This window comes from Tursiops truncatus, chromosome 9, assembly GCF_011762595.2.
Source record: "Tursiops truncatus isolate mTurTru1 chromosome 9, mTurTru1.mat.Y, whole genome shotgun sequence".
NCBI lineage: Eukaryota > Metazoa > Chordata > Mammalia > Artiodactyla > Delphinidae > Tursiops > Tursiops truncatus.
This window is the reverse complement of record NC_047042.1, coordinates 45940646-45967811: the sequence shown is the minus strand read 5'-3', so window position 1 is coordinate 45967811 and position 27166 is coordinate 45940646. Positions and strand designations below refer to the sequence as shown.

At 35.2% G+C, this 27166-nt stretch overlaps 1 protein-coding gene and 1 long non-coding RNA gene across 8 annotated transcripts in view; one reads left to right on the top strand and one right to left on the bottom strand.

Moving 5' to 3' along the window:
- Positions 1–3207: 3207 nt before the first annotated feature.
- On the bottom strand, positions 3208–26405 carry SEM1 (SEM1 26S proteasome subunit). Of its 7 annotated transcripts, none has more exons than XR_012333961.1 (5): positions 26210–26405; positions 9176–9269; positions 4529–4627; positions 3645–3669; positions 3208–3409 (listed from the first exon to the last, which is right to left on the bottom strand). XR_012333961.1 is itself a non-coding variant. In XM_073809690.1 (4 exons), the coding sequence occupies exons 1-3, from the start codon at positions 26283–26285 to the stop codon at positions 4574–4576; spliced, it is 210 nt and encodes a 69-aa protein (XP_073665791.1). In that variant the 5' UTR covers positions 26286–26405; the 3' UTR covers positions 3208–3409; positions 4529–4573. The 7 variants fall into 7 exon arrangements, 4 of the variants coding, with proteins under 4 accessions (XP_073665791.1, XP_073665794.1, XP_073665790.1 ...); XR_012333959.1 differs by having other exon boundaries at positions 4529–4613; XR_012333960.1 differs by lacking the exon at positions 3645–3669.
- Positions 26406–26431: 26 nt separating this feature from the next.
- The window catches only part of LOC109548727 (uncharacterized), a 259164-nt gene continuing 258429 nt past the window's right edge, over positions 26432–27166 (top strand). Inside the window, exon 1 of the long non-coding RNA XR_012333964.1 lies at positions 26432–26561. This is a non-coding gene — a long non-coding RNA (uncharacterized lncRNA). The remainder of the gene's footprint in view (positions 26562–27166) is intronic.

Here is a 27166-nt window from a genome sequence, read left to right as displayed (position 1 = left end):
CATTGCAGGCAACAACTGGTACAAAGGCCCCTGGCATGTTCAAGCAACTACGTGCAGTTTAATCATTTTCTGCTTAGGTGATTTTTTACTTATTCTTCAGATTTTATGCTGCTTTAAGAAGCCCTTGATGGCATTTAAGGGGTGACATGATCTAAATTTTAACAAGATTCCTCTGTTTTTCCCAAAAGACTATAGGGCAGAGAAAATAGCAGCAGAGACCAGTTAGGTGAACATTGCAGAAAATCCTGGTCAACGATGGTGGTGGTTTAGACTAAGACACTAGTAAGTGGAAGTAGACAGATTCTGGATATGCTAAGAAACCAAATACCCAACCTAAGATGTCTTAAATAACGAAATTCAAAAGCTTATTTTCAGGAAGCCTAGTGCTAGAGTAGGTTCAATGACATCAAAGAACCATGTTCTTCCAGATTTTCTAATCATTTTGACCCTCAAACTGGAATGGTTGTTAGACTGCCACTAGCAATTGAGACTAGGTGCTCCCTTATTCATATCCAGAGGGAGAGCCTCACTTTATGTGCTGTTTCAAGAGCCAGAATTCCCCTCTGCCATTTGACTCTAACCCATTGTTTCATTGGCCCACACTTATTAAGCCTGTCCATCCCTCATTCATTCATTTGTATAGGAGATGAACTGGGAATGGGGTTGGCTTGCCTTGAGTCACATGGCCTATGTGAATGAAGGATGGATACCTGAGGGGGAAATATGAGTATTTGTTAGAAAAGAGGAAGGAGGAAATAGACGTTGAGTAGGCAGGCAACGATATCAAATACATGGAATATTCTTTGGGGATGGAGTTGACAGGGCTTGTCAAGGGATTGAATACTGGGAGAAGAGAGGATTCAAGAACAGTTCTAACAGTGCTGGTTTTAGCATTAGGGAAAAGGGGGCACCCACTGCGATGCAACAGACTAGAGAAAAGGTCAGGTTTGAGAAAGGTTATCAAGGTTTCTGTTTTCACCAAGTGGTCTTTAAGATACTCATTAGACACTGGAGAGGTGATGGAGTTGTTAGCTGATTATGAGTTTGGGGTTTCAGGGAGAGGCCAAGACTGAGAATAGAGAATCAAATCAGAGTTTGTTTGTTTTAAGCAACTGAGACCAGGCGAGATTACTAAGAAAGTATATGGATAGAGCAAGAAGTGGACCTAGGGCAGAGTCTGGACCCATACCAAGATTTAAAAGTGGAGTAAAACAGGAGCCATTAAGGTAGCTAGAAAACTCTAGTCCAACTCTTCAATGTCATATATGTGGGTGGATTGAGAGTGGTGCAAATTATTAGCTCACTGCCAAAGGGTGGCAGATATTCCTTCTTTCAACTTAAGGTTAAGTGTGGGAGAAAAAAGATATGGATATCTTTAAAAAATACAGGGCAGATCTTGACATGCCACAAAAAAAGCATTATTAATACACTATACAATCTTTCAAAAGGGAGTTGGCTCATTATCATAGTTATCTAAATTAAATATTTAGTGGGAACAGTATGAAGGGACATGGCATCCAACGGCAACAATTTTAATCTAAGGCCTGATGAAAAATACTGACCATTATTACATCTACAATTTGAATTCAAAATGATTCAAATGGAATTAAGCGATTATGGAAAATTACAAAGGAAAAAACCTGGGTTCTAATCCACATCTGACAACTGTTGGCTATGCAACCTTGGACCCTTTCATTTCTTAACTTATTTTCTGTGAGACCCAGTTTTCTATTTCATGAGATGTCTACAATAGACAGGCCCTTCCTGTCTGCTTCACAGGTTCACTGTGAAGATCAAAAGTTGAAGAATATCTACTAACTGCAAAATCCCATAAAAATAATTTTCTTCAGCTGCCTGGCTAGTCTAACTTCCTACCAATGATGTGCTTCATCATCCTGATGCCAACTATCAATTTTCAGGTATTCAATCCTTAACAGAGAAAGCCACCTAAACTAAATTTTGAAAACTTATTAAGGACAAAACACTGAAAAACTAGAGGTAACCCATTAAAACCTCTGCCCAATTCCTGTGAGGTTTCAGAATGGTACCTCACCAATTTAAATTCAAGGTATATGAAGTGGCCATACCTCTGGGTACTAATCTGACATTGTCAAGGTGGTATGGGGTCTAACAATGTCCTTGTAAACCACTTACCAGAATACTGAGAAAATATACATCAGAATATTTCTTCAAATGCTACATTAGTATGGCTGCCTGTGCTTCATTATATGATTAAAACAATAAGTTTTTTTTTATAATTTTCAAAGTTCTTTCTTATTTTTTATTCCATCTGATCATACAGTAGTCCTGCCTGGTAGGCAAGGCAGATTCATGTTTGTCTTAGTAGGAGAAAACTTATTTATGTTCAAAATCATTTCGAGGCATACCTTAAATTATATTTCAGGGTGCCCAACTCCTATTTTGGTGTCAATACTACATCATGTTACATAACTTTTAGATTTTAAATTACTCCACAGTACCAATGATTCTACTTCTAAATAAGTAACACATTCAAGTTTGAAAATATTCCAAATTAAAACTGTATATATTAGCCCCATTCTAAGTCTTATAAGAATCCTTTACCAATCAAATTAAATCTCCCCCTTCACAAAAGTAGATGTAGAAACAGTAATCACTGTGCAGAAACTTAATTGTACTAAATGAATCTGTTCTGTAGTATCTGAGAATATGCACATGTTAACAAAGCATCTTGAGCCCACTTACCCAGTTTTGACACAGACATCATTCTTATAAGTGTGATCAAACCACTCTGGATTTTAAGAACTAATAATACTTTATCAACTATGAATATTATTAATGGCTCAGGAACTAATTACAGCAATTTAAAATGATTAATATTTTAAAAACACAGGTTTTGAAGGGTCACCTTAGAAATGTCAGTAAATGCCTAAGCTTTCAAAATACAGATGAAACTACGGTTAAATGTAACTTAAAAAGGAGTACCTTATAAATAAGACCAACATTTAGTCTATGTGGTTTAAGAAAAGTACTGAATTTGGAATCAGATGAATTCTGGCCTCAAATCATTTAACCTCTCGGAGCCTCAGTTAACATTTAAAAAAAAAACAAATTCATTAATAGGAAATTTTGCTATCTGTCTATAATAAAGCTCTGGATAAATCACAAATAGTATGAGAAAATTAATGACGAGAGTCAAAAGATCAAGACTTCTGAACCAAACCAATATTAGATCAAAACATTTATTTTGTGTGTTACAAAAACAAAAATAAATCCAAGGAGGTAATGAAATAAACATTTTTTTTTTATTAAGTGTCCCATCCTGGGTTCTCTGCTCTAGAATTTAGTAAACAGTTCAAGTTTAGGTTGCTTCAGCACTTCTGGATGCTATGATGTCTCCATCTTATAACCATGTTTCTCTAGTTCAGCTCTATAAAGAAACACAAAAGAACAACATCACTAGACATTCTTCATGATAAATTAAAGAAACAGATGATTTTTAGAAATAACACAATAAATAATTGAGCTAATAAGCCTAAACATCAATTTAAAATACTACCAAATAGCTTTACTTTAGTCCCCAAAAAGAAATCTATATAAGAAGGAAACTGGATGTGAATCCACATAATGCTAATAAAATTTTGTTTTCCCATTAGTAAACTTACGTTTTATATTCCTTATTTTTCTGATCTATTTATGGAAGAAATGTAAGGGAATTATTGATATTTTCCAAATACTGTACAATTATTCTGTTCATAATATTTAAACGTAAATTTTAAGAATCATTAACCATATGGCTAAGAACACTAGACACTATCAAACTTTTAGAGATTTTATAATTACAATACTGTTATTTACACATAAACAATAAACAGATCGCTTTTCATACTGACATATATACTGCCCTAAACAAATCAAAAATTATTAATCAAATGTAAGTGTGTGTGAAAATTATTCTGTATTAAATATATATAGGCTAAATATAATAAATAAGTTATAAAATATTAAACAAGACTTTACTTTCCTAACTTTAAATGTGGATAAAAATCTCAAAAATATATATTGGTATAAACATAAACACTTTAAAAAGATACTTTTTATAATTTATTTTTTCAACCTGAAATTGCAGTCATACTTTGAAAATGTCAACTGCAATTGTTGATCTGCCTTGTATAAACATTTGCACAAAAAGGTTTAGCCCTGTAATCAATATCACTTATTTAAACTACCATTCCAAATATCACCAGCAACTTTTCTGCCACAATTCTGATTTTATAAAATCAGAATTTTATCAAAAGTTCACAATAAAGTTATGTGAGGACCAACCTATGATAAAATTGTACAAATGTTAAGCATGATTACACCATTACATGTAAGATAAAAAGACATTTGTTCTCAAGCATAATTTCGCTTAGACACTATCACACTATCCAATGTAAATGTGATGCAAAAAATACATGGTAGGAACGATGTATAATATTTATTATTCATTTCCCCAAACTCCTTCACTTCCTTAAAATCTTTAGATATTTATAATACAAATACTGACCTAAAGTCCATGAATAATATTAAGGCCAGAGCTTATTCATATGAATCATCTTTGTCTTCTGCTCAGGTGTAGAGGACAGTATGGGCTGGTGGTAAAACACTGGATTAGGAGTCAAGAGATCAGCACAAGTTTCTGACTCTACCGCCTCCTTTGCTAAATTTAACTAAAATGCTTCCTTTGTCCTCTCCTCCCCAGGAAATTAAAGATTATAATACCTGTCTTTCATGTTTCCTATTTAAAATGGAGATAATTTTAAACTTTCTTAAACAATACTTCTGCTGCGTTTAACAAAATCATTGTAGATTATTCATTTTCTCTTATTTTACAACAAAAAACCCCTAAAATTCAACCTAAGATTTAGGTAATAAGTCACCAAATCCATCCGAGTTTGTGTCTCTGTTTGTCTTCATGACAGGAGGTGGTGACCAATTACATTTATAAATTGTTTACAAACACAAAGGAGAGTATGAGATATTTCTCAATTAGCTAAATTCTTAGAAAAGATGAAAGTTCTTTGGTAGAATTCAGGACTTGTAAGAAACCAAAAGGAAAATAAATGAACACCACTAAGTACAAAACAACACAAAAACACTAATATCATGAGCCTGTTGAATGGAAAAATACAACAGAGATGAAAAAGTAAAGAAATCCAGCACAATTGGAAAGATATCATAGGGCACACATAGCGAATACACACTATTTGAAACAAAAACAGCAGCATTCCTTTTAAAACAAAACAAGAATAAGACTAACAGCCACTAGTAGGTTTCAGAACTCTTATTACCCAAGAAACTACTCTGCTATGTGACATTGGCTATATCTGACATGGTAAATCAGGAATTATTGGCTTTTTGGAATTTTTATGTAAAATGTGATAAAGGTCCAAAAAATCTCATAATCCTACCTATTTCTACTGATACGTATATAAACAAATGTTTCAAAAGCAGTAAAAACAGAATGATCTTTAGTTACATGGAAACATTGCTGGCCTTCTTTGTACTTCTACTTGTTGAAGGTAAATTACACTGAAAGAGAAACATGGAAAGTTTAAGGCTAAGTCCTTGCCAAGGCCATGCAGCTAAATAAGACGCAGATAGGGCCTGGAACTCAGGGAATCTGACTGACTCTAAAGTATAAACTGCCTCTCTAAATTTAGATGGAATTAGGACTCAATCATATGAGAAAACAATAAAACATTTTTGGGGAATTCCCTGGCAGTCCAGTGATTAGGACTCAGCACTTTCACTGCCCGGGCCCGGGTTCAATCCCTGGTAGGGGAACTAAGATCTGAAAGATGAGCGCGGCGCGGCCAAAAAAACGAAACAAAACATGTTCTTTACCATGGTTTATAATACCACATTAAGGGCCTCGATGCATTTTACAAAGACTGAAAAGAACATCTTTGCAGGAGACTTGTTAATCAAGACAGTTTTTAAAAGCAAGAATATAAATGTTATCTGAGGCTGCCTTGTCCAATATGGTAATCAGATGTGGCTATTTATTAAAATTAAATAAAATTAAAAATTCAGTTTAGCAGCTGTGCTGGCCACATTTCATGTGCTTAATAGCCACATGTGACTAGTGGCTTCTGTACTGGATAGTGCAGCTTATAGAACATTTCCATAACTACAGTAAGTTCTACTTGACAGCACTAATGATACATCAAAAACTTTGTTTAAAAAAGAAAAACTCACAACACAAATAGGGAAATAAAAAGAAAAATCTCATTCACTAATGGAGGTATCAAGATTTATACACTTACAAAAATCCACAAACCTAAAGGCAGAAACATAACATAGAACATAAGAGCACTGTGGAGGTATATTATAAAACCAACAAGCCACAAAGAATATAAGGATAATGTTCTATTTCCAAAACCAACAAAAAGGCAAGACGCAGTAGTGACAAGAAATCCAATTATCAGTACATTTACTACTAAAAGTCCCCTAATAAAACCAAAGTATTCAGTAATGTCTTGATTTAATTGTTAAGAGAAAAGTGCTATTTTCTGACTAATGAAAAACACCCTCACCCCAAAACCCACTTGGGAGGAATCTGACTCTTCTGAATAGCAAAGGAAGAAAACTCATTTGGCTTCCACTTTAAAAATTTCAAGAAGATAACAAAAAGAAAAAACTGATACATGATTAAAATCAAAACACAAAATAGGGATCAACAGAGTTGTAAGGCCTGAAAATAAGTATTCTAACAGCATATGTTTATAATGAGAAAGAAAAGAAGGGATGCATTAAAAAAAAGCAGCAAGGTTTTCTCTGATGTGGCAAAATAAATAAACCTAAAATAAATACAAAAAGAAAGTGGCAAAAACTTGTACACATAGAATTAATTTAATCCCAGAATGGAATGAGATCTGTAAAAAGAACAAAAAGGGCTTCTGAAAGCCATATATGGCTAAAGAAGAATGAGAAGAGATTCAATGCTCAGAATAGATTTTAGAGAAAAAGCAAGATTACTGTTCAACAGCTACTGCTCTATCTTGTCCATAAAATTGCAAAAAGAAAAACAACATCATTAAGACAAAATTGAAAATTAAGACAGATGAGATAATTCCAAACTACATTAAAGTAGTTTAAAGTTTCAAGCCCTGAATAATTACATCTCAGAGTACTGAAAGAAGGAAAAAAATGAGAGTCAGCAATTTTGAGAAATCATGGAGAATTGTAAAAGAGCCAGAATAACCGTGAAAGGCAAACTGTACTATGTCCAAAAAGGGGAGAAATGAGATGGGTAAAACTGTTATTAGTTTCCAGCAAAATACTAAAAAGTCTTGAATGTCGGGTTTTTGAGCCCATAAAAAAATGCAGTTTAGAACAAAAGCTACTTACCACTACTAAAAATAAATTTTAAAAATTTAGTATAAATTATCTCACTACTTTTTAGAAAAATGTACTAGAGACTAGGAAATTAAAAGATTGCAATAGAACTTCTATATCATGGTTTGAGCAAAGCAAATGATAGTTTACACAGATATCTTTGTGGCCAAGATAGATAATGTATGGGTTGAATCAAAACAAAATTAGGGAGGAAAGAATTGTCTACAAATGGTGCTGGTATAACTGGATATCCACATGGAAAAGAATGAAGTTGGACTCCTATTTCACACCATATACAAAAATTCATGCAAAATAGATCGAAGACCTAAATGTAATAGCTAAAATTCTGGAACTGTTACAAGAAAACATAGGGATAAATTTTCATTACCATGAATTTGGCAATGAGTTCTTAAAAGAGTAGATAAATTGGACTTTTGTGCAAAGAACACTATGAAGAAAGTGAAAAGACAACCTAACAGAATGGGACAAAATATCTGTAGATAATATGTCCCATAAGGGCCAGAATAAGTAAGAACTCTTACAACTCAACAACAAAAAGACAAACTTTGAAAATGGGCAAAGGACTTGAACAGATAGTTCTCCAAAAAAGATATACAAATGGACAACAAACACATGAAAAGAAGCTCATCAGTATCATTAAAGAAATGCAAATCAAAACCACAATGAGATACCAATTCATCCACTAGGATGGTTAAAATGAAAAAAAAAAAAAGGTTTTGGCGAGGATGTGGAGAGGTTAGAAACTTCCTATATTGCTGGTAGTAATGTAAAATTATTCAGCTGCTGTGGAAAAGTTTGACAATTCCTCAAAAAGTTAAACAGAATTGCAATATGATCCAGCAATTCCACTAAATCCCAACAAAACTGAAGAGATATTCAAACAAAAACGTGTAAATGAATGTTCACTGTAACACTGTTCACAACAGCCAAAAGCTGGAAACAACCCAAATGTCCATCATCCGATGAATGGATAAACAAACTGTGGCCTATGTATACAAGGAAACAGTATTTAGCCATAAAAAGGAATGAAATACGGATACATGTTACAACATGGATGAAATTTAAAAACACTATACTAAGTCAAAGAAACTAGACATACAGATCATTCATGTGATACCATTTATATGAAATATCCAGAACAGGAAAATCCACAGACAGAAAGCAGATCAGCGGTTGCCAGGGGCTGGAGGAGGAGAGGAATGCAGAGTGACTGCTTAATAGATATGGTGTTTCCTTTAGGGTGCTGAAAATGTTTTGGAATTAAATACAGATGATAGTTGTATGACATTATGAATATACAAAATGCCACTAAATTGTACACTTTAAAACGATTTTTACATTATATAAATTTTACTTCAATCGATTGATAATCAATCAACCAATCATTTTAGGTAGATTTGTACATGAATATGGAAAAATACACTCCCAACACCTCACTCTCCATTCCAGTTTGAGAATCACCAATACATTGGGTCTGAGCACCCTATGATTCTAATTTCTGCTGAGTTGTTCAATATTGATAGAAAATTAACAGTGACAGAATTAAACCTACAAGGATTTAAAAAAATAGCAAATATGCTTCTAGTTAACTACTTTTATAAAGAGACTAGAAAGAACAAAAGTTCTACGCAATTACACAAAGTATTCATGTTTAGAAACACAGGAGATGAGGCAATATATCTTACTTTTCATAATTCGAAAATCTATTTCAAAGGCAATTGTCATATATAAGTTACATATTCCATGCTTACAATTAATACTAAGCTATATAAAAATTTGGCTTAAAACTTACCGTAACTGATTGGAGAAGTCATCCTCTACATTGTCATCATCCCAATTATCCTCCCAGACATGTGCATCTTCATCTTCATCTAAACCAGCCCAGTCTAAAAACAGAAACAGATGCCATTTAAATATTTCTCATACATTATTTCCATAAATACAAAAACTTCAGAAAGCTTGCTACTGAACTCTCTCAATTCAAAACATCTAAAACCATATCTATGAGAAATGGTAATCTTCCTCTTTAAATCTCAATTGATGCTATCTTGTTTTCTCAATTCTTGAATTTGCAGATCTAAAACAGTAGTTAATACAAAAAATTCTATTTGCTGTGAAAATTTATTGTAACTTCAGGAGGATATTTACTTTGCTGATAATTTTTATAAGGTCTATTACACAATCTTTCAAAACACAGCACCAATAACAGAAAAGTAAGTTGAGTAGCAGGACGATACCGGCCTGGAATTCAAAACTGCTAAACATAAAAAAAGACAAGTCATACTCAGATAACAAAAAGTAAACCAAATATTTTCTTAAACATGGTTGTAAAACTGTGTTAGAGAATGTCCTTATTCTTTAAGACACACATGCTGAAATATTTAAGAATCATGTGTCATTTTGTTGACAAGTTTACTTGTAAATGCTTCTGAAATATATTTTATATCATACATGTCTATCATACATATGATAGAAATAAAGTAAATATGACAAAATGTTAACAACTGATGAAACATGGGTGTTTGTTGCCTTCTTGTTTTTTGAGGTATAACTGACATATAACATTATATTAGTTCCAAGTATACAACATAATTTGATACTTGTATACACTGAGAAATGATCTCCACAATGAGTCTAGTTAATATCCGTCACCAACAGTTACAAATTTTTTTTTTGGATCAGGACTTTTAAGATCTACTCTCTTAGCCACTTTCAAACATGCAATAGAGTATTAATAACTATAGTCATCATGCTATACGTTACATTTCCAGGACTTATTTTTGTAACTGCAAGTCTGTATCTTTTGATCCCTTCACCCATTACACTCCCCCCATTTGTCCTTTATTTAAAACTTCTATAGGGTTAAGTTTCAAAATTAAAATCTGAGAAAACTAGTTTTTAAAAAACCAGTATGGAAATCACCTTTGGAAGCTTTCCTGATTCCCTCTCTTCCTTTCCTTCAGAGATTAGGTCCCCTCCTTTGTGTATATCTATCACAGCACCTACATACTGTACAATCATATTTATCAGTTTATATGCCTATGTCCATTACTAGTATCTGAGCTCCTTAAGAATAAAACTCTTTTATTTACCTTTGTATTCTTAAGCCACAACAATACCTGTTGTGCATATGCACGACAGTTGGTTGTGAAAGATGCAACGAATTCTAAATCAGACCTTGTGTACTTTTGCTTGATCCCTCCCCTCCAAAAACAGTAAGCATGAGTTACACATGCTCTTAAATGTGTCCTAGTAGCTTCATCTTAGTAATTACTTATTAGAAACATGGCTAAGAACATTTCGATCTTTTAAAAAAAAGAAGTCAATAAGAAAAGGTATGATTTAGGCTTTTCTTATAAAGCACATACAGATTTAAAGGTATTCAACAATGGTTCATATGGGTATTATATTTGTTACATATGTATCTAACAAAAAATTTTAAATGCCATATGTCAACATCATGATTTAAGAATATAAGAAAGTACCTCCATTTACCTGGTCCCCCCAAACCAGAAATTTGGGAGGCAGCTTAGCTATCATTTCTCCTTCAACTCTCATAACCATTCATTATATCCTTTTGATTTCAGCTCAAGAATCTACAGAGTTATAGTCTCCTCATCCCTATTCTTGCTGCCACTATGTTAATTTAGGAGGGATTATTCCTTTCATGGACTATTATTGTGGTCTTTTTTCTGTCCCCTCCTCTCCAATCTTACAGTCTGTACCCTCTTCCACTGATGCCCAAAATGACCACCATTCCTGTAAGTAACTATGCAAAACATTCAGGTAGGAAGCACATTTTATTAAATTTGCAACTCTAATGTCTATAGCTGAGTACTGGGCACATAGTAGACACTCAAAAAAATGTTGTGTAAATGGAACTACGTTTCTCAAGTTCCCTTCCTCTGAGTGGTCAATCTCAAGAAAACAGAGGGCAGTGTGTGGTTTCAGTGAAGTCAAGAGTATATATTTCAAGATGGAAGAGAATAACAATATCTTGTATTATGAATGAGTCGTGTAGAATTCTCAACTGTATTTACTCTAAGAATACTTTTGAGACTTGCGATCATCTGTTTGAATGCTCCCTGAAGAGAGATCATGTGGGAAATTTCTTTAAGATATTAGTGCCTGAAAAGATGAAAGTTTCTCTTAGGCAATTTATTTCAGGTTGCTAGGAAGCTCAGTCAAATGTATACTCAACTTTAATCATTGGTATAGGGTAGTGAATGTATATTCATTAATAATAACTTTCAATAATCAAAAATACTGATTTTTATTGGCCTAAATGTTCTTATATCTCCCAGTAATATTATTATTCTCAAAACGGAAATATTGTAATGATCTAAATTCAAATCCTATACTATTCTCTGAGGTCCTCAACAGTAGTAATACTTAACAATACTAAGTATTAATTACATCTCAAAATTAAGCTGACTGGGCTACAGATATCCTTACATGTTCTCCTTTCTTATAGAAGTACCTTTCAAACTGAAAACTTTTATTCTACTTATGAATCCACCTATAGTTTTTTTTTTTTCACCTATAGTTTTTAATGAGAGTAGATTAAGAAGCTAAAGTAAAGGAAATCACATTTAGGATTTCCTATAGTCTACGGAAGAGTGATGAGAAAGCTAATGCAACCAAATTTTTAAAAATAGTATATCTGGGGACTTCCCTGGTGGTCCAGTAAGTAAGACTCCACATTCCCAATGCAGGGGGCACGGGTTCAAACCCTGGTCGGGGAACTAAGGTCCCGCATGCCAGCCGGTGTGGCCAAAAAAAAAAAAAGAAATTAAAAAAAAGAAATAAAGATAGTATATCTACTTCCAAAGCTAAAGATAAAAAACAACATTTCTGAACTTTTATAAACGAGCAAAGTGACTTAGTTAAGTCAAGAGTTAATCATTAGGTATAGGGCTAAAACAATACTGTTATTCTCATATTGCCATTGCAATCAATAATAAACTGTTTAATATGTACATTGTTGTACACAAATTTTCTTTTTGTTTTTCTAAGAGCAGGGAAATCTCAGAAAGAAGGGAACTACTTTAAGGCAAAAATAAAGGGGGCAGAAACTGAAGCATTAAGTATACAAGAGAGGAACATTATGTAAAGATGGTACAGGTTGCAGGCTAAGATCAGATTTTAAATTAAAAAGGGGCTCAAAAAGTAGATATATTTCCCTAATACTAAATCATCAAGAATCAACTACATGATTTTAATTCTTTAAATTAAAATTAAATAAAACACTTCAAATCATAGAAATTCAGATTCTTGTACCTTGAACTTATTATAATGGAAAAATGCAATCCATTATTCCTTTTATAGCAAGTGAATCATGCTATTCCTCCCCATTCCCTCCAGTCTTCCTATAACCTACAGTTCTGAGGTATCTAATAATATTAATGGACAGCTTAGGAGTTTTTGTTTCTTGATTTGTTTTAATGACACTAAACATTCCAGTATAAAAAATTCACATAAAACTATTTCATTAAAACAATGCAGCAAAGTTTGGCTTTATACTTCAAGTTTTTATAAAATGGCTAAGACTGAAGATTATTTAAAATTACAGAATTTTGGAAACAGAGAAAGCCTTAGAGATCACTGTATAGCATACCCCACTTTGCTTTGAAACCACCACCATTACCACTACCAAAAAAACAGAAAGTGAAGACTGTCTTACAAGAAAATATTTATTAACTTTTTTCTACCATTATTTCACAACCTCAAATCCTAGACTTTAAATATACTTGGGTTGAGCCTAGAAATAAGAATTGTCAAACGAAATATTTGTTTCACTGATATTTTAAGGAATCTTTATAAAGATATCTAACAGAGCTTAATGTCCCACAAAATAATTTGCATACGTTACAAGTGTATAATATGCTCTTGAGTAAAGAAGGTGACATAACTCAAGTCACAATTGAACTTTAAAGTTCTAAGACACCAAGCCTCATATCAGCCTGAACCACTTCTAACTAACCAGTTTCCTAAATTTTTAAGGAAATAAAATGTCAAAAGATTGAAGTTAGAAATATAAAAAACAAGAATATTTATTTCACATTTCTCTGCTAATCTTGTAAGCCTACCCTTTCCAGAACAATAAAAATACAGGGCCCACAGGACTTTTAATCTAATTATGGCTTGATTCAAAATGTTGATTTCAGGGAATTTCCTGGTGGTCCAGTGGTTAGGACCCTGTGCTTTCACTGCTGAGGTCCCAGGTTCAAACCCTGGCTGGGGAACTAGGATCCCACAAGCCACATGGTACGGCCAAAAAAAAAAAAAAAAAAAAGTTGATTTCAATATTGTTAATACTGATGTCATTCAAATACCTTCAAGTTGACTTTAATTCTTTTAACTTTAAGAGACTAAAAAAACATACTTGTTAATTTGTACCCTACTGTCTCAGAGAATCTAGAACAAGAAACGTAACAGCTTCAATAACTTATTTTGTAGGAGGTCCAATCCTTAACTCCATAAAGGCTAGGGGAAAAAAAACAATCAAATTCTTTATGTAATATGGGAAATACGAGTTTGAACACGGTCTTTTTTTGTTTCTGTTTTTTTGTTTTTGGCCTCGCAGCAGCATGTGCGAATTTTAGTTCCCCGACCAGGGATTGAACTGGTGTCCCCTGCAGAGGAAACGTGGAGTCTTAACCACTGGACTGCCAGGGAAGTAAGTCCCTGAACAGTATCTTTTTCAAAATTTTAAAACTGGTACAATTTTTAGTTTATCAAGTTGAATTCTGATGATCATTTAGCATAAGCATCAAGTATCTCTCCCTCTGGTAACAACCATCTCATGTTACTTTAATGGCAAGGAAAGGAAAGGGAAGAAGGAAGAAATAAAGTCCCAAGAAAAATAAACTGGCTCATGAATGGAGGGAAAACAGTATTATGAGCAAGATTTTAGGTAGAGGACTTCCCTGGGACACGGGTTTGAGCCCTAGTCTGGGAAGATCCCACATTCCGCGGAGCAACTAAGCCTGTGCGCCACAACTACTGAACCTGTGCTCTAGGGCCCATGAGCCATAACTATTGAGCCCACGTGCCACAACTACTGAAGCCAGTGTGCCTAGAGCCCATGCTCTGCAACAAGAGAAGCCACCGCAATGAGAAACCCGCACGCGAGCTGCAACGTAAAGTAGCCCACACTTGCTGCAACTAGAGAAAGCCCGCGCGCAGCAACGAAGACCCAACACGGCCAAAAATAAAGAAATAAATTTATAAATTAAAAAAAAAAAAACGATTTTAGGTAGAACACACACACAAAAAGATTCATGACAGTAGCTCTGTATTTCATTCGTATTATTATACAGCATTTTATAATTATGACACTACTGAGCATACAAAGACAAACCAGAATCTATAATCCATTTTAGGTGGAAACTTTAAAGATTTTCTTTATTAACTACGAATGTACTGAACTATATTACGTAAAATGTTTAAGTGATAGGGTATAACATCCCCAAATTTATTTCCAACACTTATAAGTCCTCCATATTATACATGTTACAATATATATAAACTACAATATATGTAAACTCAATTAAATGAAGGGGAACATAAAAAACATGTGACTGTTGTAATCTCTGGATTTGGCAGACTTCTCTTGCAAAGCATCTCTGAACTGTGTTTTACTTTTCAATTATAACACTGCACTGTTAACCATGCAATTTTATTTAATCACTTACTTTTAAAGCATTAAACCCAGAAACAGCTTTTTTTTAAAAGGGCAAAATAATAAAATCAAACAAGGATACCTGATTTATGTCTAATGTCTTCCTTCAATACGTAGATGACTATAAAGTACACACTTTATCTTCAACACTAAATGCATTGCCAGGATCGTGATTAATCATTTAAATAACCACAGCTGTGTTTACTTCAGTGTGCAGGCCTCCAGATGTGTACTGGTAAAAAAAATTACCATATTTCAAGAAGTCAGAATTGGAAATAACTAATAACAGATGCCTAATACATAAGTGTCTAGCAATTCTAAATTATTTGAGACTTTGCCCCCAAATTTGACTTTGTTCACATCTGCCAGTGAGAATTACATCTTGGACTAGCTTTAAATTTCACAAATCTGAGTTACCAAAGATCCCACATACTTCATCTAAGTATCACCTTAACATTTAAGTGTGAAAAATGGTTCTCTCTCAATGTTTTTCAAAGTACTTACTCTCCCCCACCCTCCAACATACCTTATGAAATTTGTAAAAAGTATAAAGTATACCACTTTGGAGAAAACTAAAGAGGAAATTCTATTTATACCAAATAGAGTTGCAAATGTTCTACTTTAAAGCGATTTTCAGGAGCATCAATCAAACTCTCATTCATTCCTTAACAGTAAAGCTTCTCTGAATATAAATAAACTAATCTCCAACAAAGTTGCTTCAAATAAAAAATGTGCATGTATATACAGAACATTACATGAAGAAAAATATAAAACAAACAAAGGAAAGTTCTAAAAAGTTCTAAATTGTACATTCACTGCTATAGGTGAAACAGCAATAGCTGCAAATAGCACCATTACACTGATAAATATGATAATAAAGCCACACTAAATCTAGTCATTCTGAGATAAATTTACACATGTTCCTGCTTAAGCTGTATAAAACAGATTAAAATTTTTTTATAAAATTTCATTTCTGTAAGTTATCATGATACAAAAACATCTATATACCCTAGAAATCTAATGTCTATTCAGTGGCTAAGAAATCACTACTAGCATAGCACCATTGTACTATACTTATATTTTCTCCAACAAGGACCAAACATGTCAGTGGGGTACTTCAGAGCAAACAACCAAAAGCAACTGTTAAACGATGTTGCTACCAAACTATTGGTGAACTTTCAGTTGTTTGTGGTTCTGAGTCTGAAACAGAGGTCCAAAACGACTTATACACACACACACGTCTGTGTGTGCGCACATATATTATATATCAGAATGATTCCACTACAAACATGCTGACTTTGGTTCTCTTGGTTGATTAGTGCTTTTATTTCTCTTTAATTCTATAAAATTCCTCAAAGCCATTAGTTATTCTAATCTTTTCCAAGCACTCATGCCCTACACTCATACTGATTCTCTCATTTTGATCCTCCATATTATTGAGGCAAGAGTATCCAATGTAGGACAGTTCCCTGGTGGCACAGTGGTTAAGAATCCGCCTGCCAATGCAGGGGACATAGGTTCAAGCCCTGGTCTGGGAAGATCTCACATGCCGCGGAGCAACTAAGCCCATGAGCCACAACTACTGAGCCTGCGCTCTAGAGCCCACGAGCCACAACTATTAAGCCCGCGTGCCACAACTACCGAAGCCAGCGTGCCTAGAGCCCATGCTCCGCAACAAGAGAAGCCACTGCAATGAGAAGTCCGCGCACTGCAATGAAAAGTAGCCCACGCTTGCCGCAACTAGTGAAAGGCCGCGCACAGCAACCAAGACCCAATGCAGCCAAAAATAAATTAATTTAAAAAAAAAAGAAAGAGTATCCAATGTGAACTCAACCATCGGTCTTCCATTAATTATGCAAGTGCAAAATCACAAGCCCTGATTTCTTACTATCAAAATAGCTGCCAAAGCTCCCTTGTAATTCTTGCATCACTCTTCCCTAATAACAACCTATTTCAGGCCCTTAGTCCTCACCTAAGCTATTTCAACAATTTGCTAATTAGCTTCCCTGACTTTCTATCCTTTCAAATTCTGCTGGGTTAATTTTTCCTAAACTGCCTACTGCCTAAAGGAAACATACACATATCAAACAAACAAACAACGCCCCCCCCCCCCACGTCTCATCTACCTAAGGATCAAGTCCAAAGTGGTCATTTGGCTTAAAGCTTTCCATGATTAGGCTCCAAACTACCTGTGTAATTACAACTACTATTTCACAGCCAAATAAAATACACATACACATTGATCTTCCACCTCCAAGCATCTACTCCTCTTCCCTTTTTCTGGAAACCCCTTTCCTACACTTCTACCTTTTGAAAGCTCTGTTCAAATGTTGCAGCCTCATGCGGTACACAACTGGAAATAATTTCCCCTTCTTTTCAGCTGCTGTTGCACTTTACTATCAGTGGTTTAATCCCCACACCACCACCACCACCACCACCACCTGCTTCCACTGGAAGGAAACCAAGTGAAATCTTACCCAGAAACCCAACAGAAAAAGACAGTCAAAAGCAAAAGTGTTCTGGTTTACTTGGGTGTGGGGAGTGAAAGGCTTGGAGTGCCCCCTCCTAGCATAAGCACTTGCAAAATACTAAAAAGCTCAAGTCTGGCATGAAAACTTACTAATCTCCATTGACATTTATATCACTAAGTCCAAAGACAAATATCTATCTAAAGAGTCAAATTTGCCTGTGTGCAGCCTCTAGTTAACTTTGTCCTTGGTAAGTTATTTTGCTGAGCCCCAAGTATAAAGCTGTCATAAGGCTGCTATGAGGATTACATAAAACAATGTACCTAAAGCACTTTGTACCGATAAACAGCAGCTAGAATCATTCTCGCTCTGCACCTTTCAGTGCCAGGTGTATAGGAAGCACTCTACAAACATATATCGAAAGAATAAATCATTTATTATGGGCTAATCACTCCAAGGAAACTTAAGGGGTGATGGAGGTAAAAAGAGAAACAGGTTGCAGAATAAAGATACCATTTCTACCAAGCATTACATCAATAACAGAGCACAAAACTGGAAAAAAAAGATATCTGGTAAATTTTTAATACTTCAGAAGAGTGTAAGTATAGTTTTTGAAACTTTTATTTCCCTTCATTGTTTTCACTGTTCATGTCTTTCAATGAGTTATGCTTAAAAACAACATTACTACGTAACAATGAACACCAGTCACAATTGCTTAATGCTTCTTCATTCCATTGAACCAGTTAAATAACTAATCAAATAGCTTTTCAAAGTAGTTTTTACTGTTTAATATCCTGAGTCACACCACTCACAACCCCCTGGCAAGCACTAATATCTTGATTTGAGGGGGGGGGGGGGTTCATTCCACTGTGTCTCTTTATACCTCTTGTACATTTGTATGCATCCTTAAACAATACATACTACTGTGTTATGTATCTTTGTATTTTATATGAATAATCAAACTATTTTTTAAAGTACTTTTGGAAAAACTTTTGACAATATTTTTTAATTTATAAGTTTTTAATATTAAAAAAATAATCAAATAACCCTCAAGCTCAACAAGCTTAATTTTGGATACATCTAAAATTACAAAATATTTGTTGAAAATGGTTCAAATTAAATAAATACCAAACATCATGCAAAATCCAAATCCCTAAGTAGATTAGGAGGGAGGAAAAAAAGGAGCCTAATGTTCACAGAATACCAACTTTGTGCCAAACTCTATGCTACACATTTTACACATATATCATTCTTATGGACTGAATGTTTGTGTCCCCCAATCCTGAAATTCATATGAGGAAGTCCTAACCACCCTCAATGTTATGGTATTTGGAGATGCGGCCTTTGGAAGGCAATTAGTGTCGCATGAAGTCATGAGGGTAGAGTCCTCATGAGATTAGTGTTGTTATAGGAAGGGAATCCAGAGAGCTCTCTTTCTCTACCTTGTGAGGACATGATGAGAGGCAATAGTCTGCAAGCCAGGAAGAGAACCCTCACCAGGTACTGAACAGGCTAACATCTTCATCTCGGACTTCCCAAACTACAAATTGTGAGAAAATAAATTTCTGTTGTTTAAGCCACTCAGTCTATGGTATTTTGTTATGGCAGCTCAAACAGACTAATACAATCATACAATCGTTACATGACTCTGATTATTATCCACAAATTACATGAAGGAACTGAGGATTAAGAAGGTAACAAAGGAAAAACACAATGGTCAATCTTGCTCAAAGAAATCAATCCAAATCAAAATGATGTGATTCCATTTTCATCCCTCAGGTTTGTAATGACTAAAATGTTTAATATGGAGTGCAGGTAAAAGGTGACCTGTAGATGGAAATTTGTGTAACCCTTGTAAAAGGTAATTTGAGAATATGTCAAAATTCAAAATGCACCTGGTCCTGAATGAGGTGTCAGAGCCCAAGCAGAGCCAGGAAGGCATTCCTGTGGAGGGGCAGTGTTGTGTGGTTGGTGTGTCATAGCCAGGACAGAGTCAAGAAACCATCCAATGCTGGAGTAAGGAGAAGTGACAGTGGCCTAGCATAGAATGTTGAAGCCAAAGTGAGATAAGGAGGGGATCTGTGGGTGTAGGGGACAACAAACATTGGTTAGGGAGGAGGATGACCTAATAGACAATGACCCAATATTTACAATAATGGGAGCCAGGTTTCTCACTGCTGGGGAAGAAAGTTACAAATGTGGAAAGGGAAAAAACTAGAATGAGCCCTGTGGTGTTGAACTGTAAATTAGAGATACCTATGTGAACTCATGGTTTTATACAAACACATACATAAATAGATGTATATATGTACATACATTTGTCTATTTCCTAGTTCCTTCCATTGACAGCATCCCAAAAGCCATCAGCACAACTGGAGGTAAGACCTTACTTTCCAAATATCATTCTCCACTGAAAGCTATGCACCTCAAAGGAATGGCTGATTCCAGGACTGGAACAGGAAAAGTATAAGATTAGCTTGGAATACCTACTTGTGTCAGAATGCTAGGAAATGCACAAAGAATGGTGACTTGTCAAAAGGTCACAGAAGACAGCTTGATGGGATTCCCCATGTACAAATTGGGACAATCTGAATATCAAAATAAATAATAGCAACAAATTATAACCCATCAAATGAGAATTCATGAGTCTATATTGATATAAATACACAAATGAATAAATTGAAAGTTTGATAATGAATGGAAAACTGTGGTTACACAGTTTCAAAGTCCCTCCTAGTAAAATACCTATTAATTACAAAGGGAAAATCAGTAATCTAACAATGGAAAAGTCTCACAGACACTACCTTAATAGAGTTACCATCAGCAGCAATGGAATAAATGAGAATCATGTTCCACCTGACAGGATGCAATGGGAATACAGCGTCACTACTATGATATTCCCTCCAAGGTGCAGAACCTAAATCGAATCATATATAAACGTGAGCCAAATCCAAGTTGAGAAACATTCTATAACTGGCCTGTAATCTTCAAAAGTGTCAAAATCACAAAAGTCAAAAACAGAGACCTGCTCTAGACTAAAGAAGACTAGAGATATGACAACTGAATGTAATCCATGATTCTTAATCAAGACATTATTAAGACAACTGAAGAAACCTGAAAAGGACCTATGGACTAAATGACAGTAATATATCTGTGTGTTAATTTCCAATTTTGATGGTTGTACTGAGGTTATGTCTTTGTAGGAAATACACATTAAAATATCTAGGGGTGATGAACATCAGGCTGGCTCATGGAAAAAAAGGTTGTTTGTATTGTACTTTCAATTATTCTGTAAGTCTGTAATTATTTCAAAATAAAAATTATATTAAAAAAATGAAAATGAACCTGCCAATTTGATCTGGCAATTTCCTAAGAATTTATCTTATAAATAAGAACAAAAACAAAGATGTAAGACGTAAGAATATTTGCTGCAACATATTCTGTAACAGAAAAAAACAAAACATAAAAATAAGCAAAAAACCTAAAACCACCTAGATATCAATAGATATTTATAGATTATTTATTGTGTATACAGTAGACTAGTAGAACACAACTATTAAAAAGCATGAGGTAGATGTTTATATTAATGTGAACACACATCTAAGATATATAATGTAAAAAGAAGAAAAACTGTATATGTAATATGGTCCTTTGTGAGGATATATACAAACACACACAAATAAATATATATATGTATACATATATATAAATTCAGGAAGGACACTGAAAGAACTGTTTAACAGTGATTATACTGGAGCATAAGAAATGTTTTTGGGGAAAGTTGGCGAGAAACAGTGCTTTCACTTTTTAATTTATAACTTTTCATAGGTTTAAATTTTAAATAAGCAGTTACTTGTACAATTATCCTACATATTTTGCTGCAAAAATATTTTAAAGGATTTAAGTAACTAGTACAAGTCGACAAGTTAAAAACTGATGCACAATGAGATATCACTACACCTATCAGAATGTCTAAAATTAAAATGACCATGTGTTGACAAAGACGTAGAGTAACTAGAACCCTCATACACTGCTTGTGGGAATGTAAAATGTATAACTACACTGGAAACAGCTTGGCAGTTTCTTAAAGTTGAACATAAACCTACTGTACCGCTCAGTCATTTCACTACAAGGTGCTAAACCAAGAGAAATGAAAGCATATGTTCACACAAAGACTTCTACATGAATATTCATAGTTTTATTTGTAAGGGAAAAAAAAAGGGTAATTGGAAAAAAAAACAGGAAATGACCTAAATGTTCATCAGAAAGTGAAAGAATAAACAAATTGTGGTATATCCATGTAGTAGAATATTTCTCAGCAAGAGAAAGGAACAAGCTATTGATAAACGCAACAACATGGATGAATCTCCAAATAATGATTCTGGGTGTAAGATGCCTGAGGAAAAAGATACTGTCTGATTCCATTTATATAAAATTCTGGAAAACGCAAATAATCTATCATGTCAAAAAGAGATCAGTGACTTTCTGGGGATGGGAAGGGATGTGGAGAGGACTGACAGGGAGAGATTATTATAAAGGGACACCAGTGAACTTTTGGGGGTGATGGATATGTTTGTTACCTTTTTGGTGGTAATGACTTCTCTGTTGTATTCATATTCTACAACATATAAAATTGTGAATTTTGAGGGAAAACAAAGTTGATGGATGGTGGATTTTGAACCTAGGTCTGATCCTAGATTCATCATGCTTATTCCATCCTGGAGCTCAAAAATTTTCTTCTTGCATATGATTACCATGAATGGACATCGAATAGGCACTTTACCATTCATTATATTTATCTTTTTTCTTAAAAGATTTTAGTAACATGAATTCTTCATTTCTTGCTACCACCACATAATTTAAATATGTGACATTATTATTTATTTATGTGTCCACTATATTACATTTAATAACTGAAAATACCAAAGCCCTTTTGGCTCTAGGTAAACTGACTAGTACAGTATCTGACATAGTCAGTATTAACTGTATCTACCTTTTACATTTAAGATTCTAAGGAACTCTTTTGTTGAGGATTTAGTCCAGTTGGTATCCAATGTGCACATAAATATTTCTCAGTGGCATTTTTCATAGGACAATTCTTCCTTGTGCAGGACTGGTCTATGCACAGCAAGTATTTAAAATCCTTGACCTTTACCCACTATATGCTGGCAGTTATTTTACTTTCTTACTTGACAAGTGAATGTGATATCCCAAAATACTTCCTTGGTTAAGAACCACTATAAGATGTCCTACTTTGATAGGCACAGGCGAGAGTGCCTCAGTTATTCCAGAATGCTAGCAGCATTAGGGAACCACCAGCCTGCTTCAGATAACACAGCAGTTCCAGTGATTATAGAAAAATTATAAACTACTTGGTATAATAGTATTCTCTTGTAAACACCATTGCTTCTGAAGGCAAACTCAGGTTCATTTTAAATATTCTTTCCCTCAAAAAAAGGAAAGAAATCTCTCAATTCTGGCATAGGAAGAACAGAATAAAAGAAATTAAAGGCCCACTTGTTCTTCCCATTTTCACTCTCATCCACTTCTAACTGTAAGAGAAATGAGATTAATGAAAATATTTTAATACCTTTTCAATATATTTCTGATTTGAAAAATTGTTTGACGTTTCAAATAAATTATAGAGTATTTCAGTTTTAGGCCCCACCCTACTACTATTAACCTAGCTGTATGATCTTGACAAGTTCTAGCTTCTCAAGACTTTTAAGTTGCTTTCCAGTTCTAAAATTCTAACCATGCCAAGCCTCCAAAATTATATTAAATCATTCCCAAAACGTTGAGTGTCTTCCAACAAATCTGATAGTCAATGAGTTTAAACAGTCAAGAAGTTGCAGAATTCACAAAGATCCTAAACATGATTTTTAACAGTTCCTACTTAATGACCAGATCACACACCCACCAATTAGAATTGTGAGGAACTGCCAATGTAACACAGATCCACAGTCCAAATGATAAAAAAGGAGCATTTGTTTCTTTGCACCTTCAGAAAATCACCCCACACGTCACACCTCACACTGAAGAGCTATTCAGAAGAAACAATGAAGCCTCCATGAAAACGCATTATCTTAGTTTCCTTTTCAAAACAGAAATTCCCCTTCCTTATAATGACTGAATTGACATCTTACCAAACAAATTCTTATCAGGAATAAGATGTAGCAACAACACCCTCAAAAAATATACAATTCTGTAGTCAAACCAGGGATACATAATTTCAGTAATGCTTTCATGTAACAGGCTCTTAACTGCAAGCTACCCTAGACAATGGACATCATTCACTTTCTGAAACACAGAGACCCAATGGGCCACTGAAAGTAAGACCTCCCCTAGATTGATTAGATGATTACAGGCAATTTTAAGTTGTATCTACTTGTGAGTTTGTCAATGGCATATTTACCATAAAGACAATCACAAGAAAAAGAATCTCCAAAGAAGGCAAAGGACTTGGTAATTCAGGGCACTAATAACTGATCTGAAAACTCAAATACTGAAAGATTCAAAACAGGCCAGTTTCAAAGTACTGCTTCTCCAACTTTACCTGTCTGAATGAAAAACCAGAGAAGAAACACACAAAAACCTAAACAAGCAAAAGCATTTCAAATGTTACCGCTCATTCTAAATAGAAAATCTCCTGAATGAATGAGGTTCTACATATTCAAACCTGAAGATGACAGATTTTCTGTAAGGTGACCAATAAATGGTGAGTTACTATGATAATAAACCAGTCTGTTGTGGGAGGCCTGTCTTCAGAAAAAATATTCTTTGCTTTTCCTTTTAACTTTAATGAGATTTTTTTTTTTACTATGTAACTACCAACATTTTGAACAAATTGATGCTCCCAACATAAACTTAGTACAAGAATTACATATTCTGCAAAAGCTGATGAAATGAAAGTTGCTGAAACATCATATGTATCATCAGGCCCAGTTATCTTTAGGTCCTTTTTAAGCAGTCAATTCTCGACTACTTATTTTAAACACAGGTTCACTCATTCGACAAGCATTTACTGACCATCTACCATGTGCCAGGCACTTTGCTAAACGTTAGGGATTCAGGTTAAAGTTTGCTTGGGTTGGGGACTCAGAAAGACCTATCAGATCCTGACGACCACTTAATGGCAAGCTTTTAAAATCTCTGAGCCTCAGTTTCTTCAGAGATGTGATAATTAGACTATATAATGTAGATAAAGTGCCTAACATGGTATCTTGTATATGATAAACAATAAACGCTAGCTATACCAAATATGAAGTTTGCGTTAGAAGCAGATCCTGATCTCAAGCCAGTTTTTTACTACATAGCTCACTGTTGGAGGATTATGAACCAACTTGAAAGTGAGGTCAAGAAAACATGTCTGCACAGATAAATCCACTACCAAAACAAAAAACATTCCCCACAATACATAATGAATCCCAGAACTGAAAATAGATGTGCTTTGGGTTAGTTTACGAGTTTGTGTAGTATGTGCTCCAAGGTCTTCTTCCACTAAACAACCCAGTACACTATAAATAAAAATAACAAATGTTACAGCTTTGTGGCTTTATGCACAGTAGGATCATGAGGGAGTACAACTCAGGACCATTTTGGTGAAGCAGTAACTAATGTAACAGATTTGTAACCATTAACCACAGTTCTCTTCCTACACCTTCAGAAAGGTCACCCAATAGTAACCTCCTTTTCTTATAAGATAAATGTTTACCTCACGCATAGCAATTAGTTGATAAAACCAACAATTTTGAAACCCTGATTGGCAACAATGATCTAACAAACAGAAGCAGTACAGCTAGAGTTTAAGAGTGCTAGTGTCAACTGGGCCAGGTGTCCATCATTTCTAGCAAGTTACGTGACACTGGGCAAGTTTCTTAACTGTTCAAGCTTCAGTTTCTTTATCTGAAAAATGTAAATACCAGCTCCTACTTACTAGGCTTGTGAAAATGAATTAAGTTAATAGAAGCAAAATACTCAGACAAGCAACCACCCAAACAATGTTAGCTATTTGCTGTTATCTACAATGAGAAAACTAAAGTTCCTCTTGGTAACCATGAAGCTAATAAAAATGTAGACGTTTTAGGGTCTTATAAATCCTTAAACTTATGTTAGTTTGAAGTGATCAAAAATTAATGAGGAACAAGAGGAAGGCAATAACGGGAATTAAGCACTAACACCTGATCCTCCCGTTCTACTTAACAGGCTTCATATGTTAAGCCCTAAATGTAGGCAGCATCGGCCTAACTAGGAACAACAATTTAATTCTGGAAGGGTTCAAGGCAAAGGAAGACTGCTAAAACAAATAATAATAACAATAACAATAAATAAAGGGAAAAGGGATTATGTAGACATGAACGAGGTGGCGGTACCCGGGCTGAAGAGGAAAAGGCCCCACCATCCCGGACACCGGGCTAGGCAACCAGGGTCCCCGTGGCTCCTCCCAGTGAGGAAGCAGAAGGCATTTAGCCTCACCGCTGAGGTGAGTCCCACCGTGACACCTCGACCCGAAGTCGGTCGTGGAGGGTCGCGCGTGCAGAGCCTTGAGAGCCAGTAGCGGGGGTCCGGACTTCCCGCGGGTGCCTCCCGGCCGAGCCCTTCCAGCCGCGCCGCCTCCACTCAGAGGCCTTAGTCACTGTCCGCGCGGCCCAGAGGCCGCGGGCGAGCCGGTTACCTTCTGCAGGGAACTCCTCGAACTCGTCGTCCTCCTCCAGCAGACCCAAGTCTACCGGCTGTTTTTTCTCTGACATCGCGACCCTCCGCGGCCAAAACCTCTCAGTCCAGTAAGAAAGTTGGACCTCTCACTTCGCCTTACCACAGCCCCCACCGCCGTTGCAGCCTCCCAGGCCAGCTCTATCATAGAGACGCGGGAGAAGAGCAACCGGATAGCGCGAGGGATGCTGGGATACTGGAGGTCCGCCCAGCGCTTCCTGCGGGTTTAGCAGCCCTTCAGAGTTAGCAAGGTGGATTATTTTGTGCGTTTACCGTCTTACGCGGACCCTCTGACTTGACAAACTGAAAACAGGGTAGGTTTCCGTGACTGGAAAAGACTCATAACGTGTGGAAAAAAACCCCTCCTTTACTTGGTTTAGGCTGAGGGATGAAGTACCGGCTAAAGTTCGTTAAAAGCCTGCCAAGTGCCAGGCCCTTAAATTAGATTAACTCCACCCTTAAACCAGTTCCCTAAACATGGTATTAAATGTCTCCACATCACTCAGAAAGAAATAGCCTACGTCACTGAGGTACTGCTAGACAACCCAAAAGCAGATTTGTTTGCCTGACTTTAATCTCCAAGCTTTTCCATTGTTCAGTGTTCTTCTGTCCCGCGGTTAAGCTGTGGTAAATAACCTGTTAAACACTGTGCTGCGTGTGTGTGTGTGTGTGTGTGTGTGTGTGTGTGTAATAACTAGTTTAGAGGTTATTATAATACTGTGTAAAACTCGATATATGTAACATTTTATGGTGTTCAAAATAATTCATTTTGAATATAGTTGTGAACTACATAAAACTTGACACGGTATATGTATATGTAGTATAATAGAGGAATAGTGTGTAATATATAGATACATAATTGGGTATTATTGTAAATTTTGATACATACGTTTGTATATTTAAATCCCATTCCTTCATT

What these genes read in the sequence shown, in the direction of transcription:
- SEM1 (XM_073809689.1), bottom strand. Translation starts at nt 26,285, where the DNA reads ATGTCAGAGAAAAAACAGCCGGTAGACTTGGGTCTGCTGGAGGAGGAC. An exon ending in CGAGGAGTTCCCTGCAGAAG is followed by an intron (nt 9,270 to 26,209) that starts GTAACCGGCTCG and finishes TTCTGTTTTTAG; the next exon opens with ACTGGGCTGGTTTAGATGAA. An exon ending in GACTTCTCCAATCAGTTACG is followed by an intron (nt 3,410 to 9,175) that starts GTAAGTTTTAAG and finishes GTTTCTTTATAG; the next exon opens with AGCTGAACTAGAGAAACATG.